General features: G+C 38.2%; 1 protein-coding gene across 5 annotated transcripts in view; it reads right to left on the bottom strand.

The window, feature by feature from the left end:
• Window positions 1–1464: 1464 nt before the first annotated feature.
• The window catches only part of PPP2R5E (protein phosphatase 2 regulatory subunit B'epsilon), a 160992-nt gene continuing 143998 nt past the window's right edge, over window positions 1465–18458 (bottom strand). For 3 of the 5 annotated variants that reach the window (XM_060096055.1, XM_060096051.1, XM_060096052.1), the window contains 4 exons: window positions 17927–18046; window positions 13309–13436; window positions 11111–11212; window positions 4820–6196 (listed from right to left, as the gene is read on the bottom strand). In XM_060096055.1, the coding sequence (XP_059952038.1) occupies window positions 6097–6196; window positions 11111–11212; window positions 13309–13436; window positions 17927–18046 (450 nt within the window). In that variant the 3' untranslated portion in view covers window positions 4820–6096. Of the gene's footprint in view, window positions 4120–4819; window positions 6197–11110; window positions 11213–13308; window positions 13437–17926; window positions 18047–18458 lie in introns of those variants that run through there. The other 2 variants (XM_060096053.1, XM_060096054.1) reach the window with 2 other exon arrangements.

Here is an 18458-nt window from a genome sequence, read left to right as displayed (position 1 = left end):
TCATATCATCTGATAGCAGCAAAATGTGACTCAAATTGTACAATTAATTCAGACTTTGATTGCAAGAGGTGAAATAAATTAAATGAGACATGAAAGAGGCAGGAAATCTGCACATCAGAGAATGGGCAAGACTATGGACAGAGGTAATCAATAAACACTGCTCCAATCAATGAATGCACATGACTTGCAGTGGACTTTTAGGTATGGGGCACAGCATGTAGCTATTAAACTTGTTTTTTAAAATCTTCCTTTTCAAGAATAAATTATACATTGAACATGTATCATAATCAGAAAAAAATCTAATTTTAATTCCCCTTGTCCTACAGTTAGTCTTGGTTAACTATCCCATAGTTAGTCTCTGTTTAAAAAAAAAAAATCTAATGTGAATTTCATCTCAGAGAAACCACCAGGACACAATATTATATAAAACTCCAGGAAACAGGAATTGGACTGTACATTAACTTTACCTCCATTATAATATAGTGTTTACAGGCAGGAGGCAATGTTATAGAAAGGATTAGATATTCCATGAAAATCAACTCTTAAATTTCTTTGAACCCTAAATTTCTTTTAACCCTTCTTTGTTACAAGTTTCTTCTTGGTAAATAACTTACAAACTTCAGATGTTAAAATGGTCATGCTTTGAAATACAAAACTGCTAAATTTACAAAGATTTTTCCCTCCCCAAGTCAGAGTTTAACTGAACATGAAACAGTAATTGGTTAACTCTACATGGTTCCAAATCTGATATGATTTAATTAGCCGAGAGGAAAGCACACCTAAATCAAACGCTTTACAAAGAAAGTATCCCATGGTTGGCTACAGATGACACTCCTCTCAACACATCATGATGAGGCTTATGTCCCCTCCGCTTGTATCTGAGCAGACCTTGTCATTGTTTGACCAAGAAAATATTACAGAAGTGATGCCATGAGTTTCTGGGCCCAGGCCTTAAAGTATTGGCAGTGTCTACTTCCTGTCTCTTAAAACACTCATTCCTAGTTGTCATGCTGTGAGGAAGCCCAAGAAGGCATCCCCATAAGGAGGCCCATGTCAAGAAGAACTGAGGCCTCTGGCTGAACCCCAAGCCAACAGCCAGCACCAACTTGCCAACAGCCATATGAGTGAACCATGTTGGAAATAAATTCTCCTATCCCACTTGATAAACCCAAGTTGATACTTGAACAGCAGAGACAAGACATTATTGCCAAGTCCTGCCCACACCATACATTTGTGAACAAATGTTCTGTCACCAAGTTTTGGGGTAGTTTGTTATCCAGCAATAGACATTGGACCGCTCCCTAATCACAAACTGATTTTCTCAAGTTGAAAGCCGGAACATACCAACCCCACTGCCTCACAGCTACATTGATCAAACCTACCATTAGTATGGTTCAAAAAGGCCATGGACATCAGAAACAGACAAACAAACAAATACACACAGCCAGGCACCTGAAAACTCTTCACTGCTTCTTTATTAGGATGCACCCACAGTACAGAACCTCTCACACACCTGTGAAAGGGGAAGGTTACATTTCCCTTTGGGAGCACCTTCATTTTTGTTTCTGTTACCACTTTGAAGAAAGCAAATCATTTTCAAAGAAAGACATTTAAAAAATCCAAATGTTTTAAGACTCAGCTTGCATTTTGTTGTGTTTGAAAAGGAAGTAGCATATTTTAGCCAGCGTTGGAAGATTGCTTTGTGGCATTTTAACTTTAATGTGGATCAGAAGTCTTCACTGTCTGGTTGAACCAGTCTATAATTTTCATATGCAACTTTTCATATCAAAAATGTTTCATTTTTACCTCTACCCACAAACAGATGCTGTTTAAAAAAACACACACACAACTAAATTTAAAACCAATCATGAACCACAGCATTTCTAACAGGGAAAATGAACTTTTGCTGCCCTCTCCTGCTAAAACAATGAAATACTAAAATACCAAAAGATTTATGAAGCTAAAGCGAAATCCTCAAACCAAAAGCAATGGACATGTCATTCTCATTATACCTCAATCAAAAATCAGACAACAACCAGAAAATGTATTGGTAATATTTATATTTGAAAGTTCCCCATTGATACATGAGGTCTGGATTACAACTTATATACAATAAGTGATTTCCAAAAAAGTAAAGAAAGAGAAGGGAAGGAAGGAAGGAAAGAAAGGAAGGAAGGAAGGAGGGAGGGAAGGAAGGAGGGAAGGAAGGAGGGAGGGAGGGAGGGTAGAAAAGGAAACCTATATTCATAGACATCATAATATGGGATGTTTATTTCCAAGAGAGATACTACTGCTGCTATCGTGCACAAGAAGCAGCACAAATTAACACTAGATTAAAATTTGCTCAACTTTCTCTCAAGATGCACAATCCTTTTAGAGTTTCAAAATTAAATACTGAGAAATATAAAATGCATTGCCAATATAGCTACTACAAAAATCCTTTGTGGCTCATTCCTTAACTCCACTCAGAGAAGCAGCTGAGCCAGAATATAAAAATAAAAATATTGATGTGCAAATAAAATATCACTGATAATGTCTGGTGCCACCTTTTTGCTATAGATGACTGTCACTTTGTTGTAACATTGGTAATAGCATCAAAAGAGAGAATCCCTTCATTTCTTGGGCCAGGTCAGTGCATCCAATTAAAGGGAAGAAAAAACAAAACAGAAGAAACAAAACAAAACAAAACAAAACAAACAAAAACCTCTGAACATTTAAAAATGCCAATAACATCCATACATCTTCCCTTTCCCACCCCCCAATCCCCACAAAAAAATAAAAAAGCTTTTAAAGCTCTAAATATACTTTTTTTTTTCTTTCCATAGTGTGATTGAGCCTAGGGCTATACATTTAAGTATAGCAGGTGCAATTATAAGCAATTCCTAGCTCTGCACCCTGGACTGTCCCACGCATAGAAGGAGGTACAAAATAAATTAAACCCTTCCACTTAGGCAAGTGAGCCCAAGATGAAGGAGCATAACCCTGCTTGTGAGTATCCAGAGGCATTGAGGGTATTATCTATGTCTTACTTTTTTTATTTTTTATTTTATAAAAAACAGATGTCAGGGAGAGCAAAATATAATAAAATTTAAAAGGACGAAAACACTGAAGGAAAACAACTGGAGACACCTGCACAATGAGAAAAGGAATGCATGCTTGATTCAAAGTATGAGATGGGTCAATTCACTCACATGGTTGTTCTAGGCCCACAGCCTAAGGCCTCAGCATCCTTCTAAACCACAGGGTTCTGTTTTTGTTTTTTGTTTTTTCTTCCAAAGACACTCTTAATCCTACCCCTGAAACCAATATGGTAGGGATAAGGTTGGAGTGATCATCACTCACTAACTACAATATTTGCTATTTAAAAAATATATTTATATATAGTTCTGGAAATTAGGAAGCAAACAAAATATAACACAAAGATGCATTTGTCACAATTAACTCAAGTTGCAGCAACAGCAGAAATGTGGGAAAGGACAAAGAGAGGGCTGCTGCAAATGCAGCAAGTACGTCCTTAAATATGTCACATAGTGCAACAGTCAGATTACCTCAGTTACTGTGCATCACTGGACACAACATGACAAATGCCACATTGTCACTTTCAGTTAAAAAAGAAAAGACAGTGTTTCTTCTCAGAAGTTGCCCTATGAATTTTAGACATATATCTATAATAACTTCTTTAAATGTGTCTAAAATTTGGCTTTATTCTTTTCAGTTTGGAATGATCAACATATGAAACTGACATCAAGGATATCGGTGTAGCTCTCACCTTAACTCTGAGGACAGGGTAAGGTGCAAAAAAGGATCCTCGTCTTTCTCATTTCAAATGACTGCATTTCATTCTAATGGGCAGAGATATTTCATAAACCTGTGATTGTAATGTCCTCAATCTAAAAAGATGAATTAATGGCAAACAAAAGTTTATATTATCAAAATTAAATGTAAAGTAGAGTTAAAACTAACAGGCTAAAATTCAAGGGCTAAAGGAGATGATTTGTTACAAATTTATTTTTATCTTTAGCATTTGAACTTGCACCTTTGCTCCAGTACTTTTAACGTAAGTTGTTTTCATCTTTGGCAGCCTCTGCCAGCTTTACATTGAATTCCCATTAATGTTCTCTAAAAAAAAAAAAAAAAAAAAAATCTATTAATTCCATTAAACCATGTTGTGTTTGGTATTGCATATGACTCTTTTACTGCTGTTTCTTTTTCAGAATTAACAATGCCAAATTTTGTTTTTGTTTTACAAAGTTATTGAGATGACAATATCCATAATCAGCTGACTTTTATGCATAAACTGTGACCTGATAATCCTGAAACACTTAATAGGGGAGAAAGGTCAGTGGCTTCTTTTTTTCCTTTTTTCTTATAAAGAATAAAACTGCATATTCTACCTTATATTTTAAATGGAAGGAAGAAAATATACAAGCCCATATTGATACCATATTTCTATTAAGAGCAACAACAGTTCATATGTTCCTGTTTGCTACTATCACAATTCAACACATGAACGCAGAATCAGCTCTATACCACGAATACTGCTGGAAGGGATTGTTTAGGATTATCAACTCACTGCTGCCAAGTCCATAACAAGCAAAAGCATCCTGGAAATAAATCCCAAAACACATACCTTTCAGTACATAATAATGCAACTGCTTTAGGTAAGTACATAATGTACACAAGTTTTATCAGCATTTTAACTCCCCAAGATGTAAGCTTCCTCTTTTAAATACAAAACAGAGAGCCAATAAGATAGATCTATAATACAGCCTTAGATTTTGTTTTTTGTTTTTCTTAAACAATTTGGTCACAATGCACCTTTGATATAAAAGCATTTTTAAACTTTATTATTAATACTCAGGACATTAGGAATTTCCAGATTTTTTCAGTAGCATTTGTAGAACCACTTTTGGTAACAAATACAGTAGTTAGGAATACGCATTCAATTCAGAATGCATAATAATGTTTATCCTGAATCCCTTCTGGCTAAAAACAGGGCTGGCGCTGTGATGGGATATAGAATGAGAATCTACAAAAAACACTGTAATATGTTTGTTTTTTTCCCAGAGGCTTCATCCTCTTTTGCTGGAATACTTTATAAATACATATTAAAAAGTAAGGCAACAACTCCAAACAGTCCAAGCTGTTTGCTCAACTCTATTCCCAATTAGATTCGCAATCCTGGTGATCAATTTCATGGTTGTACTGTTTAGTGTTTGTCTTTCTTATTTCAAAATGGTCCAAAAGGATGTCTTCTGACATTTCTAAAACATCTCTGGTTTGTGTGTTCAATGACATACATAACTAATACTGGTCAGGTACTGAACCCTATGATGTCCCAGTGCCTGTTTTCAAAGGATTCAAGACATTGATTTGGAGTCACCATAAACTGATGCGTGAATCCAAAATTCCCTTCCCTACTATGTTTATCACCTGCTCTCTTTTACTCCTAATTTGAAAACTAAAGGAGTACCAGGACTACCTGCTTACTGGAAAGATGTTCACTCCAGTGAACAAAACTTTTATCAGGGGCCTTTATAATTCACGGCCCCATTCCACGTGGACATTCAACTCATGAAGATGTGCAAAAGGAAAAGAGGTCAAATTACAGTCAAGTTACCCAGAGGAGGATGTTATACAAACTTATAAGGAAATGACAGTCTTTTTTTTCCCCTTCCTTTACTATAAATACACTTAACAGCTTAGCAGAAAGACAAGCTAAATTTAAGATTGTTCACATTTGAAAATTGTTTCATACTCTCTGCTAATGATAAATAAGGAACTCCCAATAATGGAATTTTAATATACAAATTTCATTGACAGATCTTTGAAGACTGCTTTTTTTTTTTAAAAGAGGGTTAGAACAATGATTATGTTTGCCAAGTTCTGAGAAGTCCATCTACTGTCCAAACTTTGGACTGAAGTCCTTATTTTTTTTTTCCTTTACTTAGAGACAGGTATATACAGTGCTGTTGTAATAATGAAACAAATGTGAAATCTACTGTAAAGTTGCACAATACAGAAAACTGCTGCTCCATCTTCTACTACATAAATGTGTGACTCCACAGGTTAGTAAGGTTGTTGTCATTATTTTTGTTAAGTTGGAATTATCCCATCGCGTCTAAGACCTCTCTTTAACTCCAGATCCTCCAGTTTTTTCCACAATTCTTCACGCTCCTTTTCTTTCTTTTTCTCACTGGGGAAAAAATAGAATAATAGGTAAACAACTGAGAAAGTTTAAAGAGATTATCCAACAATAACTGCCCCTTTGACATACTTTTCCCCAGACTTTTTAAAAGGTCTCTGAAAAGTTTGGCATTTTTAGTTTTTCTCTCTCTTGCTTTTTATTTTTTCTTGACACTTATATAGACATAAAATAGAGTAGGAGATGACAAGCATATTTTAATATTTCACATTAATATTCCTTTATACTTAGCTTAATAAAGAAAATTAACTTCAAAATTACCAAGAAAGAAAAATGATGATCACTTTTATGTATCTGTTATCCTAAAACCAATGGTACATTATTCATTTTTACTTTGGTCTAGTTCAAATCTGATTTTCTTTTTGTCTCCAAATAGTTTCTCAAAAGGGTTGCTAGAGACGACACTGATACAAAGAATGTAGTAGGTCAAGAAAATGTACTTCCTCTTTATTATGCCATTTTTCTTACATTATGTATATGTAAACTTTTTAGCAGAATCTTGTTCTTATAAGTCTTAAACCACAAAATCCACATTACTAACTTATTTTATACCTATATATATGGACGAATTAAACATTCTTCTGTGATTTCAGTTTTAATTCTGGACAGAACTTTGTTGATATTATTGGGTATTAAATTTTTAATGTTCCAAGCCTTCAAATTTGGCTCAATATCAATTTGACTAATGACTTCCAGACTTTTCAGATTTCACTGTTTGGTAAAATTTACCAAAAAACTAGATGTTCAAAATAGGGTAGGGACTCCCCTGGTGGAGCAGTGGTTAAGAATCTGCCTGCCAGGGCAGAGGACACAGGTTCGAGCCCTGGTCCGGGAAGATCCCACATGCCATGGAGCAACTAAGCCCCAGAGCCACAACTACTGAGCCTGCGCTCTAAAGCCTGCGAGCCACAACTGCTGAAGCCCGTGTGCCTAGAGCCCGTGCTCTGCAACAAGAGAAGTCATCACAATGAGAAGCCTGCGCGCCTCAATGAAGAGTAGCCCCCACTCACAACTAGAGAAAGCCTGTGCGTGGCAACGAAGACCCAACACAGCCAAAAATAAACAGATAGACAGATAGATAGATAGATAGATAGGGTAAACAAATTTTATTTTGCCAAGGACACTTTTAGATTACCATATTTTTATAAAATAAAGAATGTTAACTTTAACATCAATGAAGTAATAAGTACACAAACCAGGAACACATGGCTATACTATACATTAAATAATTTCATATTTATTAAAAATAATTCACTACACTGTCCCTAGTTTCTTCATGTTGTGATGAACCAGTAAACAGCAGACCCAGATAACATTTGTGAATCCATAAATTCAGATAAATCCTGAAAACAGGGGCTCTGCCACCCCAGGCATAGAAGATTATGGTCCTTATGCAACTTCACTTGGTAAGAATTTAACTTCACTTAGTAAGAATTTTGTACTTTACTACAGTACAATATGTACTCAGGGAAGGAAATCCACATAGGTTAAGTGAAATGTGTATATAATTCCATTGCCTCATATTTTTTATTGTCACCAATTTTTAAAAGGTTATATTGATATCTACAGCAACAGAAATTAATCTTCATCCCCCCGCCAAAATGTCTCTAGAAATATCTAAGGAATTTTATAACCTCATTCCACTAGAGTATTGAGGGAACATTTAATTATATAATATGGTAATTAATATTATCATTTTATAATTATTATTTTGGTCATTTAAGCCTTGTTTACTACAACTAGTTCCAACCAGCTCAAATACAATCTACACAATATGAATTTCAGTGAGTGTAATAGTTTTTCAAACAATTACCTATTTGGTAATTTTGATCCTGAAAATCTTTATTTATAGGGTAACAAGGGCAAGATTAGATAATTCTCCAACCATTATGGATACTAGATTCTTAACTGTAAAGCAAGCTGTTTGGTAAATTATCACTTTTGGTTTCTCAGTACAGTCTGGGGATAATATTAGGTCTAAATAAATGTTATCACAGAACACTGATTTAAAAGTATATTCTACAGATCCTGCTGAGTTTCAATGCATATTGATCTTCCTATTTGGAGGAGGAAGAAGATGGTAAGCAAGGGCTTAGAGAACTTATCCAACTAAAAAACAGCTTAAACATACGTTAGGTTCTTACTGCCCTAATCTGCAGTTTAAATTAAGTGCTGACATAATTAAAACACTCATCTTGTTACTGAAGCATTTCATGAGTCTTTGATCAAGAGTTGCATGGCAATCATCACAGTCTATCCTGTGGGGCTTTTCTTCCAGATGAACTTCTTGCTGAGTTATCATATATCTTTTACACTGACAACTTTATCTTCAAAAATCCTAAATATTTCTGAGATAGCTTCTGTCACCCCCATTCTTTCCCACTTTTCTCTCTCCCTGTAGGTGGCAATTTAAAACTCCACCAAGTTGTCATACTAGGGATAATGTCAAACTCTCTTCCAGTTTCAATTTCACAGAGCACTAATGGTGGCATATGTATCAATATCTATCACTGTTACTTACTCCACCCACCTGTTTTCAGATTTGTAATACTTAAAAAATCTTTATCTGAACTGAAACAGTTAGTTACTTCTTGCCTTCCGGAAGTGAAATCCTCCTTTCATTTCTTGTCTAACAATACCAAATAAATCTCTTTAGTCTCTTTTTCTCTTCCCACATCCATGGAAAGACTAGTATTTCCAACTATTCAATACAACCTTCTATTGCTCACTTGACAAAATATTACCCTGGCTTTAAAAAAACCCTCTGTCATTAAGAAAGTCCACTCATTATAAGTCGCTTTAATATACCAGATTATCACAATCAGCTTCATAGTGTCTATTCCTGGTCCCCTTGGTTCATTCTTATCTTTTTCAAGAGTTTGGCCTATTTAGTTTAAATGATAAATGATCAGAAAACAGTTCTGAAATTCAACAGAAATGAATGAATTTAATTCAATTGATCTGAATATTTTAGAAATAAGGTCTTTAATAGTCTTAATGGAATTCTACAGATTTAATCCTTATTCAACTAGGATAATAAAAATGGGTTTTTACTTACCATAAAAGAAAGGATATTATGTACAATGCACTCCTTAATTGTATGTCACAGTATAAAAATGTGTCCTGTATCTCCTTTACTTAAATAACATTTTTTTAAAGATTTTAATTTAAGTTTGGAATATGGAGGGTTACTATAAATTTAATGATCTGCAGCAACTATAAATACTGTATAGTAAATTAAAAGTTCTTTAGGTATGGTACAACATATCCAATAACTGGTATTTATTTCAATGTGGCATAAAAAATCTCAGTCTCTTCTCTCTACCATTAAACACTTGCCATATTCCACAATTAAGTCGCTTTTCTATACTGCATCCTGGTAATTAAAAAAAAAAAATAGGCTTCCCTGGTGGCGCAGTGGTTGAGAGTCCGCCTGCCCATGCAGGGGACACAGGTTTGTGCCCCGGTCCAGGAAGATTCCACATGCCGTGGAGGGGCTGGGCCCGTGAGCCATGGCCACTGAGCCAGCGCGTCCGGAGCCTGTGCTCCGCAACGAGAAAGGCCACAACAGTGAGAGGCCCGCGTACCAAAAAAAAAAAAAAAAAAAATCACTGTGAAGGTCCTTTGTCCCTGCCACCAAACCTTTCCTTTCATTGCTCTTTTTATCTAAAATCCAAGTAACACATTAAAAATTGGGCAAAGATGCAAGGGAACCACAGATAGTTTTGCTCAGGAGGTTCAGCCAGGTGTTGAGCATGAAAACTCTGGGATCCTTGAAGGTCCGTGGTTTTATGATATACACAAAGCTGACATTTTCTTCTGGATAAGAAAAGCCAACCCAGAGGCTCAACTAACAAGCTCTCCAGACTTTCCTCAATCTCTCCAAGTATATCAAGCCAGGGTCTGAATATCTGTGTACCCCCAAAATTGATATGCTGAAATCCTAACCCACAGAGGTGACGGTATTAGTAGGTGGGGCTTTGGGGAAGTGATTAGGTCATGAGGGTGGAGCCCTCATGGATGGGATTAGTGCTCTTATAAAAGAGACCCCACAGAGATCCCTCATCCCTTCCACCATGTGAAGACATAGTGAGACCAGCTATGAACCAGAAAGAGGTCCCTCATCCAACCATGCTGGTGCCATGCTCTTGGACTTCTAGACTCCAGAGCTGTGAGCAATACATTTTTGTTCTTTATAAGCTACCCATAAAATACCCATAATGTGGTCTTTTGTCATAGCAGCCCAAACGGACTAAGACACATCTTTTGGAAAGTGAACACATTGAACAAGAAATAACAAAAGTGAAGAATCATGTAAATGAACTCAAGAAAGGCCTACTAAACCAGAGCATTTACTATAAAGAGTTCAACTGGTTTCTGCTCTCCTTTGATCTTAAACATTTCAAGATCTGTATAATACACTTTACCTCCTACTCCTTCTTTTCACTGCTCTCTAAATCATAAGGAATTTGTTGGGTTTTAGTATAGAAAGTAAGTTCTGGGCCAAAGAGCTAAACAAAAACGGTGCCTCATCTCTCCTGCTGCTGGAGTGAAGTACAAATCAGTTCAGAATCTAGTTCAGAATGGGAGTGACTCCAGATGGCAAACTACCTGATGGTCCCCTTAAGTGGACCTGAAATACCAGTTATGTGCCAGGCTCTTAACCCTGAGGCAGAAGAGAAACATTATGGAAGGGAGGAGGGAAAGCAGACTTTTTCAAAGTGACACTTTGTTACCCAGTGGCAGACTAATAAAGTCACAGCTAATGAGCATGTGAAAATGAATATGGAAATAAATAAAATTCGCTGCTTAGGATTTCAGGTACAATTAGGCAACTTCAGCAAAGAGCAAAAAAAGAACTCAATAGTATTATGCACGGCTGACAAAAAAGCTTTAAAAAGTTACCGCTGACGATCTGACTTGTATGTGGCTGTCAGCTCATCAAACATGGTGCTGTTCATTTCCATAAATGCCTTCAACACATTGTACACTAATGCCACGATAGCCCTGGAAGCACAGAGAGAAGGGAACGTATTGGTTAGTCTTACACAATGGGAAGCTGAATGAAGAGAGCGGATGTACAGCCTTTATCTGAATGAGCTCCTCACACTGCAATCTCCATCCCTTTTTAGTTGGAACAACTAGAAATGACCTACAGTTCACTTCCACATCAAGAGAGCTACATTCTTTAGGTAAGATATCTTTCTGAGGGGTTGGCAGGATTAGAAAAACAAAATCTAATTTTGCCCTCCTGATTATGGGTACCCAGAATAGACTTGCCTGTGGGCACTTGTTAATTTAATTTAATAAAAAGGCAAGTATAAAAAATAAAGCAACTTCACCCTAAAAATGAGCACCTGTGGTAGGACCAAACTTCGAGACCTGAATTTGCATAGAATTTTATTTTTAAAGTGATAATATACATAATTCATCAAAATCAAAGGCTGTTCCCATGGTAACAAATTTTATATATCTATAAATCATATTCAAAGATGATACCAAGCCTCTGTAAGCTGGGCAGTTTAATACAAGTTATGTCTCCAGTTGGGATTTGCATCAGTCCATCCACTCCTTAGTCCCCTTGCTGACCCAATACACAGGCTGGTAAGGTAACTGGCAAGCTGGTGATGGCTGCTACCAGCTGTGGAATACTAAACAGCTAAAGAGCCAAACGGCTGCCTATGCTTATCAAGTGGAAGAAAAAGCTCTTGGCAACGTGAGGACTCTGCCGTGATGGGCTTGGTATCTTCAGACTAGAGTCTAAATAACACTGCCCTTTGCAAAACTACACGACATTACTTCCCTTTAGTGTGTTTCGAATACCATTGAAGAAGGCATTGGTAAAAGTTAGGCCATATAATAAACCCTGGGTTTGATGTTTCTAAAACATTTATAAGAAAGTGGACTTGCTGTGTTGCTTCTGCCCTGTGTCCATTAAAAGGGAAACTTATGGGGAACGACCTTCTCAAATAGGATGGGCAGTGACGGAGAAGAGCCAAATACAATCTACTGAGCAGTTACAGACACTTGCTAGAACCACTCTCTAGGTTCTCAAGAGGCTATCTACATAATGAGATTTGTTTGCTAGCTCTTTATAAGTTTTAGTCATAAAATTTGACAAATGTGAAAAGTAAGAAATATGGTATTTTATAGTTGTATGTAAAACTTTTAGACATACTACGAATATACTAAATTATCTCTAATTTTTAAGGCCACATTAAATTTTCTTTCTATTCCACAGAGAAATATGTAAAGCTCTTCAAATACAGAATGCTTTAACTTTCGTAAGACTAGATGATAAACTCCTCTTTTAACATTTTTAAATGTTTTTCCCCCTAGAGAACCCATATAGTGACTGAACTGGTTTTTAAGAAATCGATCTTGTTAAAATGCAAATCAGTTCAGAGCACTTCCCTTCTTACAACTCTTTAGTGTTTCATTATCCACTAGGTGAAGACTCACGCGGGCACCACTCCACTTTCTAACCCTACCTTCCAGCAACCTCCCCAAATGACCTTGTGCTTCAGCCCTCCCAAATTCACGGGTCTCAGAACATGACAGGTGCTTCTTACCTTTTTGTGCGTTTTTTATGTGATGGGTAGACCCACTATCTGAATGGACTTCTCCATCCCATCCACCTGCCAAATTCTTTTAAGATTCAGTTTGAGCATCATCACCCTAGCAATATCCACAGACTTCTCCTCTTGATCCACAGCATCCCCAAAATACCTCAGCTACATTCACAGACAGGTCAAGAAGCCCTCAAGTAAACAGACATCTGAATATAAGAGCACTTAAAACACTGTTTTATAAAATATCTGTTTATTTGTGGGTCTCCCAAACCAGTCAGTGAATTTCTAAAATGTAGGGATTTTATCTTTTCACATATCTATCTTCAGCATCAAGCACAGCATCTGACACATAGCATACATGCAAGACATTTTATTAAGCAAAAGAGAAGGAGGGAGGAAGAGAGGCCAAAGGAGGGGGGAGAGAGAGAAGGAGGGAAGGAGGGATGGAGGGAGGGGGGAGGGAAGGAAGGAAGCAAGGAAGGAAGGAAGGGGAGGGGGGAGGGACGGAGGGGGAGAACTGTGAAAACCTACGGATTCCAATGTTCTTTTGAAATCCTATAAAGACTGGAAAACATGATGGGAAGGATGACATTAGAGTTTTCTTCTATCAAACTCATGATGTATTCATTATTCCAATAATAGAGTGCCCTTTCTGCCACCTTTGAGAAAAGAAAAATAAAATGTTAAGAGAGAAAGATAAAACAAAATTATAATCTCTTCAAACAAAAGTATTTTAAGACTATCTTAATATCATTCAATCAAGTATAAAATTAAATATTAATCACACTTTACATTTTTGTGGATTTAAAATCTTTCAGAAAGTTCCAAAGTGGTTCATCAATTTGGGGAAGAAAAAGAAGTTTTCCTACCTACTTATTTATATTCTCCTTTAACAATGCCCATTTCATCTGATTCCACATTTTCCCTACACAGCTCGCAAGCTCCAGACACCCTCACCCTACTTCTATATGCTACACTGTTTTCCCCATCACTTTAATCCCCTTCCTGGATCACCTCTTTCATCCCACACACTGTAGATCAACCACAAGGCGCAGCACGTGGCTGGCCTTCAGTCAGTAGCTGCTGAAGAAAACCCAGCTGCCTATCCCTGCAGAGCAGGCGCATTTGCTAAGCACCTCCTATGGCCAGGCACTGTGCCCACCCTGCAGGCAGAATGTGTCATCCTTACCACCATCCAAGGAGTGGGAACCACTGTACAGAAGAGGGCATTGAGGTTCAGAGAGATTGGGAACCTGGCCACAGTCACACTGCTAGTCAATGATAAACTGGGATGTGAGTCTAGTGCCCAGACTCTTTCTAGAGTTCATTTCTGGTCCCTTCCTTTGAACTGGCTAAGCCAGGAGGAAGTCACTCAGTTTAGGACTCAGGGACACTGGCTGTATGTACATTCGCTTGCTATCTCAGACCCCTTTTTTCTGACTGCTACATTTATCAACTGACTCTCTGAATTCAGAGGAAAGCCTCAAAAAAAAAATCTAAAAATTAATCTAAAATAACAATAATAATTCCAATAAACCAAAGTCTCAAAAAAAAAATCTAAAAACCTCTAAAAAGAGTTGTTATATGGGGAAAGGGGGAAAAGAGCAGCTTCTTTTATTCATACAGATTAAGAAATTATGTTTTAATTAAATAAATTTAAATTTAACTTAAATGTAACCATTTAATTTAATAAAATGGTACAACCTGTGCCCACCAATAGACTCTGAGAAATTAGAACCTTTCCATTTACATTATTCAATTTGGTTCACAAAAAAATCCTGGGTCTCATAAGGCACTAGACACTGAGAGTACAAAGAAAATAATTCACTATTATTGAATGTTTACTATATGCCAGGCACTGTGGTAAGTGTTTCACTTACATATTTTCTCATTTAATCCTCACAACCAACACACAGAGTAGGTACCATTATTTCTATTTTGCAAATGAGGAAACTGAGGCTCAGAGGAGATAAGCCATTGCCTCAAGGTCACATGGCTACAAGTAACAGCACCCTAAGTCCCTGCTTAACCTCTTCACTCTATTATCCCTATGGAGCTTGTGTGCTGGTAGGGAAAGGGGGTTCCACAATCCCCAATCCAACATGAACTGTGATAGATGCTGTATCAGATCTAGAAATAAAGTGCCAGAGGAGAGAGCAGAAAGAACAATCCAGATGACTCGGGGGAGAGGAAGGGTGGCAGAAATGTACCATAGGCCATAGCATCTAAGCTGGGCTTTGAAGGATGAAGGAAAGAAGCAAAGGGCATTCCAGGCCAAAGGAATTACAGGAAAGGGGGGCAGGGGTACCAACATGGACAATGTGTCTAGAAATATGAAGCACATGTGGCTGAGGCAGGTAGAGCACAAGGTAAGGAAAGGGCAGGGTGAACAGGAGGAATGGGATGAGGCTGTTCTGAAAACAACCCACAGGAGAAATTCTTAAAGAGACCACAAGAGGATGCTAGTAAAGGCAGAGAGACCTAGGCTTTTCCTAGATCCAACTATGAGTCTAATATTTACCTGTTACTTAATGCTAATAAGTATCCTAAGCTCTATGTATCTATTTATCAATATGTAAAATCACTTACAGAAAGAAAGTCAGTATCCAGCAAAGCCCTTTAAAGAGGAAAGGCACTGCTTATGCAAAGTGAAAACTAGCATGTCTGACAGCAGGACAGAACCACTACTTTCCTGGGACCCACTGTCTTCCTGCACACACACAGTGCAGTGTCTCTAGCTCAGAGCCTTCTAACCCCAATGCCACACCTGGGCAAGTAGTGAGCGGCATCTGACTACACAGAGTGACACTCGATAAATGTTTGTTGGATGAACCAATGAACACTCAATGAATGAACAAAGAGCCTCCTTACTCTCCTTCTTTCTTTTGTTCTCAGTTTTACTTCTGTCAAGGAATTTAAAATTCTTTTTCTTTCTGCTATGGACTGAATTGTGTCCCCACCCCCCTACCTCCATCCCCGTCTCCCCCTCCTGCAGGAAACCCAAATGCTGAAGCCCTAACCCCTAGTGTGAGTGCATTTGGAGATAGGAGTTAATTAAGATTAAAGGAGGTCATGGGTGGGGCCCTAATATGATAGGCTTGGTGGCCTTATACGGAGAGGAAGAGAGAGATTTCCTTCTCTTTCCTCAAGCATGCAGGAGGGAAAGGTCATGTGAGGACACAGTGAGAAGATGTGCAAGCCAGAAAGAGCCCTCAGAGAAGCATACCACACTGGCACTCGGATCTCAGACTTCCAGCCTACAGAACTATGAGAAATCAATTCCTGTTGTTTAAGCCACACAGTGTGGGGTGTTTTGTTATGGAAGGCTGCTGCAGTCTAAATGTTTGTGTCCCCCCAAAACTCCTACGTTGAGATCCTAACCTCCAAAGATGATGGGATTGGTGCCTTTTAAAAGAGGCTCCCAGGGCTTCCCTGGTGGCGCAGTGGTTGAGAGTCCGCCTGCCAATGCAGGGGACACGGGTTCGTGCCCTGGTCCGGGAAGATCCCACATGCTGCGGAGCAGCTGGGCCCATGAGCCATGGTCGCTGAGGCTGCGTGTCCGGAGGCTGTGCTCCGCAACGGGAGAGGCCACAACAGTGAGAGGCCCGCATACCGCAAAAAAAAAAAAAAAAAAAAAAAGAGGCTCCCAAAAGCTCCCTAGCCCCTTCCACCATGTGAGGATACAGCAAGAAGTCTGCGACCCAGAAGAGAGCCCTCACCCAATGGTGCTGCCACTCTGATCTCAGACTGCCAGCCTCTAGGACTGTGAGAAAAAATTTCTGTTGTTTATAAGCCACCAGAGTCTGTGGTATTTTGTTAGAGTAGCCCTAAGACACAGCCCTAGCTAATTATGACACTGTCTCCTTTCTAAGCTTCTGAGCTTCATTTAAGGCTCCCTGGTGGTACTCATTTGAAAAGAGAGTCCTGCTCTTTGCCCTCCATTACCACAAACACATGATAAAAACTGAAAAATAAGGTAAACAATCCAGGTATTTGAGCACCACAGGCCATGTGTAATATGTAAAACATCTACATAGTGTCCCGCATTTTTAAAAAAATCTAGATGTGTCATAAGATCTGAAGGTAATGGTTCATGTAATGGTTTCTACTCTTTTTTTGTTTTTTTGTTTGTTTTGGCTTTGTGGTACAATTGCAAAGTTGTCATAAGATCACTGACTTGACATACTAAGATGTCTTTAGGTCAAAAATTAAAACAACAACTACAGCCAGTGTCTCTAACTATGCAGGATAATGACAGCTCAGAGAAAAGTCCACCATCAAGTCCCCCATGTTAGCAATGGGGTCCTGTGCTGCCAAATACAATCTGAACAGTCTCTTCAAATCAACAGGCAGTATATAGAGTCAATTCTCTAGGTCTGTAACTTGGACCTTTGGTGAGACAGCCAAAGTATAAAACCTAACGTGTTTCACCCAAGATCACCTTCTTCTCTCCAGTGTAGGTCCCACAGCCCTGCTAAAATGTCCCCAGTCAAGAAAAGGGTTGCCCAGGCTCACCCTCCCTGTGTTCTCCCAGAGCGGCCACAAGGAGGCAGAGTGGTGCCACAGGAAGGGCACGGGCTTTCACCAGAAGCGACGCCTATGTGACTCCCCACTCTCTATTAACTGGGGAACTTGAGCAAATCATTCTCTGAGCCTCATTTTTCTCATCTAGAAAGTGGGGGGGAAGCCTCAGAGGATAATTTGAAGTTAGGAGTAATGTATGTAAAATATCTAGCACAGTATAGAATATCAGCATTCTCTTTTTCTTTTAAGCTTTATTCAGCATTCTCTCTTACACACTATAGAAGCCCTACCAGTCCACCTCTTATTCAGCCCTTTTGCTTGAGACATGTTATTTTACCACTTTGAGGGTCAGTGTTTACATCTGTAAAAATCATAATGCCCTCCTTGCAGAGTGGTCATGAGAATTCAAGTTACTGGACAGAAAGCACCATCACAGCGGCTGTCATGTAACAAGTGTTCAAGATGAAGGTGGTGATTACCAAAAGTATTGTTATCGTGTGAAAAAACAGCCAATAAAAACAACAGGTAGCTAGTGTCCATTACATTTCTTTCAATACCAATGAAACTTTACCAAAATAATACATGTTGTATAAGCCACTCTGGCTCATGCCCTCTTATTACTAACCTGAAAATGGGGGCTAGAGACACACTTGGCAATTTGTTTAAACAAAGGTTCTTGGATTTTAACAAACTGTGAAGGTTCAATCACATCCAATATTTCTTCCAGCTCCCCAAGGAACATAACCTGGAAGTACAGGCAAAACACAAAGTGTCAGGTGCTTGATTAAAAAATCCATATGGACAATGAGGAATAATGAGCGTTTTGTACAGTTTTAATATAATGAAAATTTATACATAAAACCAAACATGAACAAAACAAATCAGGGTTTAACTTATGTTAGATGTTGATTTCACAAGGAATTCACCAGAAAGTACTTGTTAAGAACAAATTCCCTACAGCATTGAAAATGTGATTCTATTTACTTTGGAAAAAATACTCTATGTGCTACATCTATTATACAGAATGAGGGGTACTTACACACTGCAGCAGGGCCCTGGGAAACAGGACTATCCCTTTGGGGCTCTCCTCCCCTCCTCCATATTTTTAAAACAGTGGGCAAGTGGCCCTCCAGCACGATGGACAAAGCTCACAGCGG

Source organism: Mesoplodon densirostris, chromosome 4 (genome assembly GCF_025265405.1).
Source record: "Mesoplodon densirostris isolate mMesDen1 chromosome 4, mMesDen1 primary haplotype, whole genome shotgun sequence".
Lineage (NCBI taxonomy): Eukaryota > Metazoa > Chordata > Mammalia > Artiodactyla > Ziphiidae > Mesoplodon > Mesoplodon densirostris.
The sequence above is the reverse complement of the archived record's forward strand: the minus strand, read 5'-3'. Positions and strand labels throughout refer to the sequence as shown.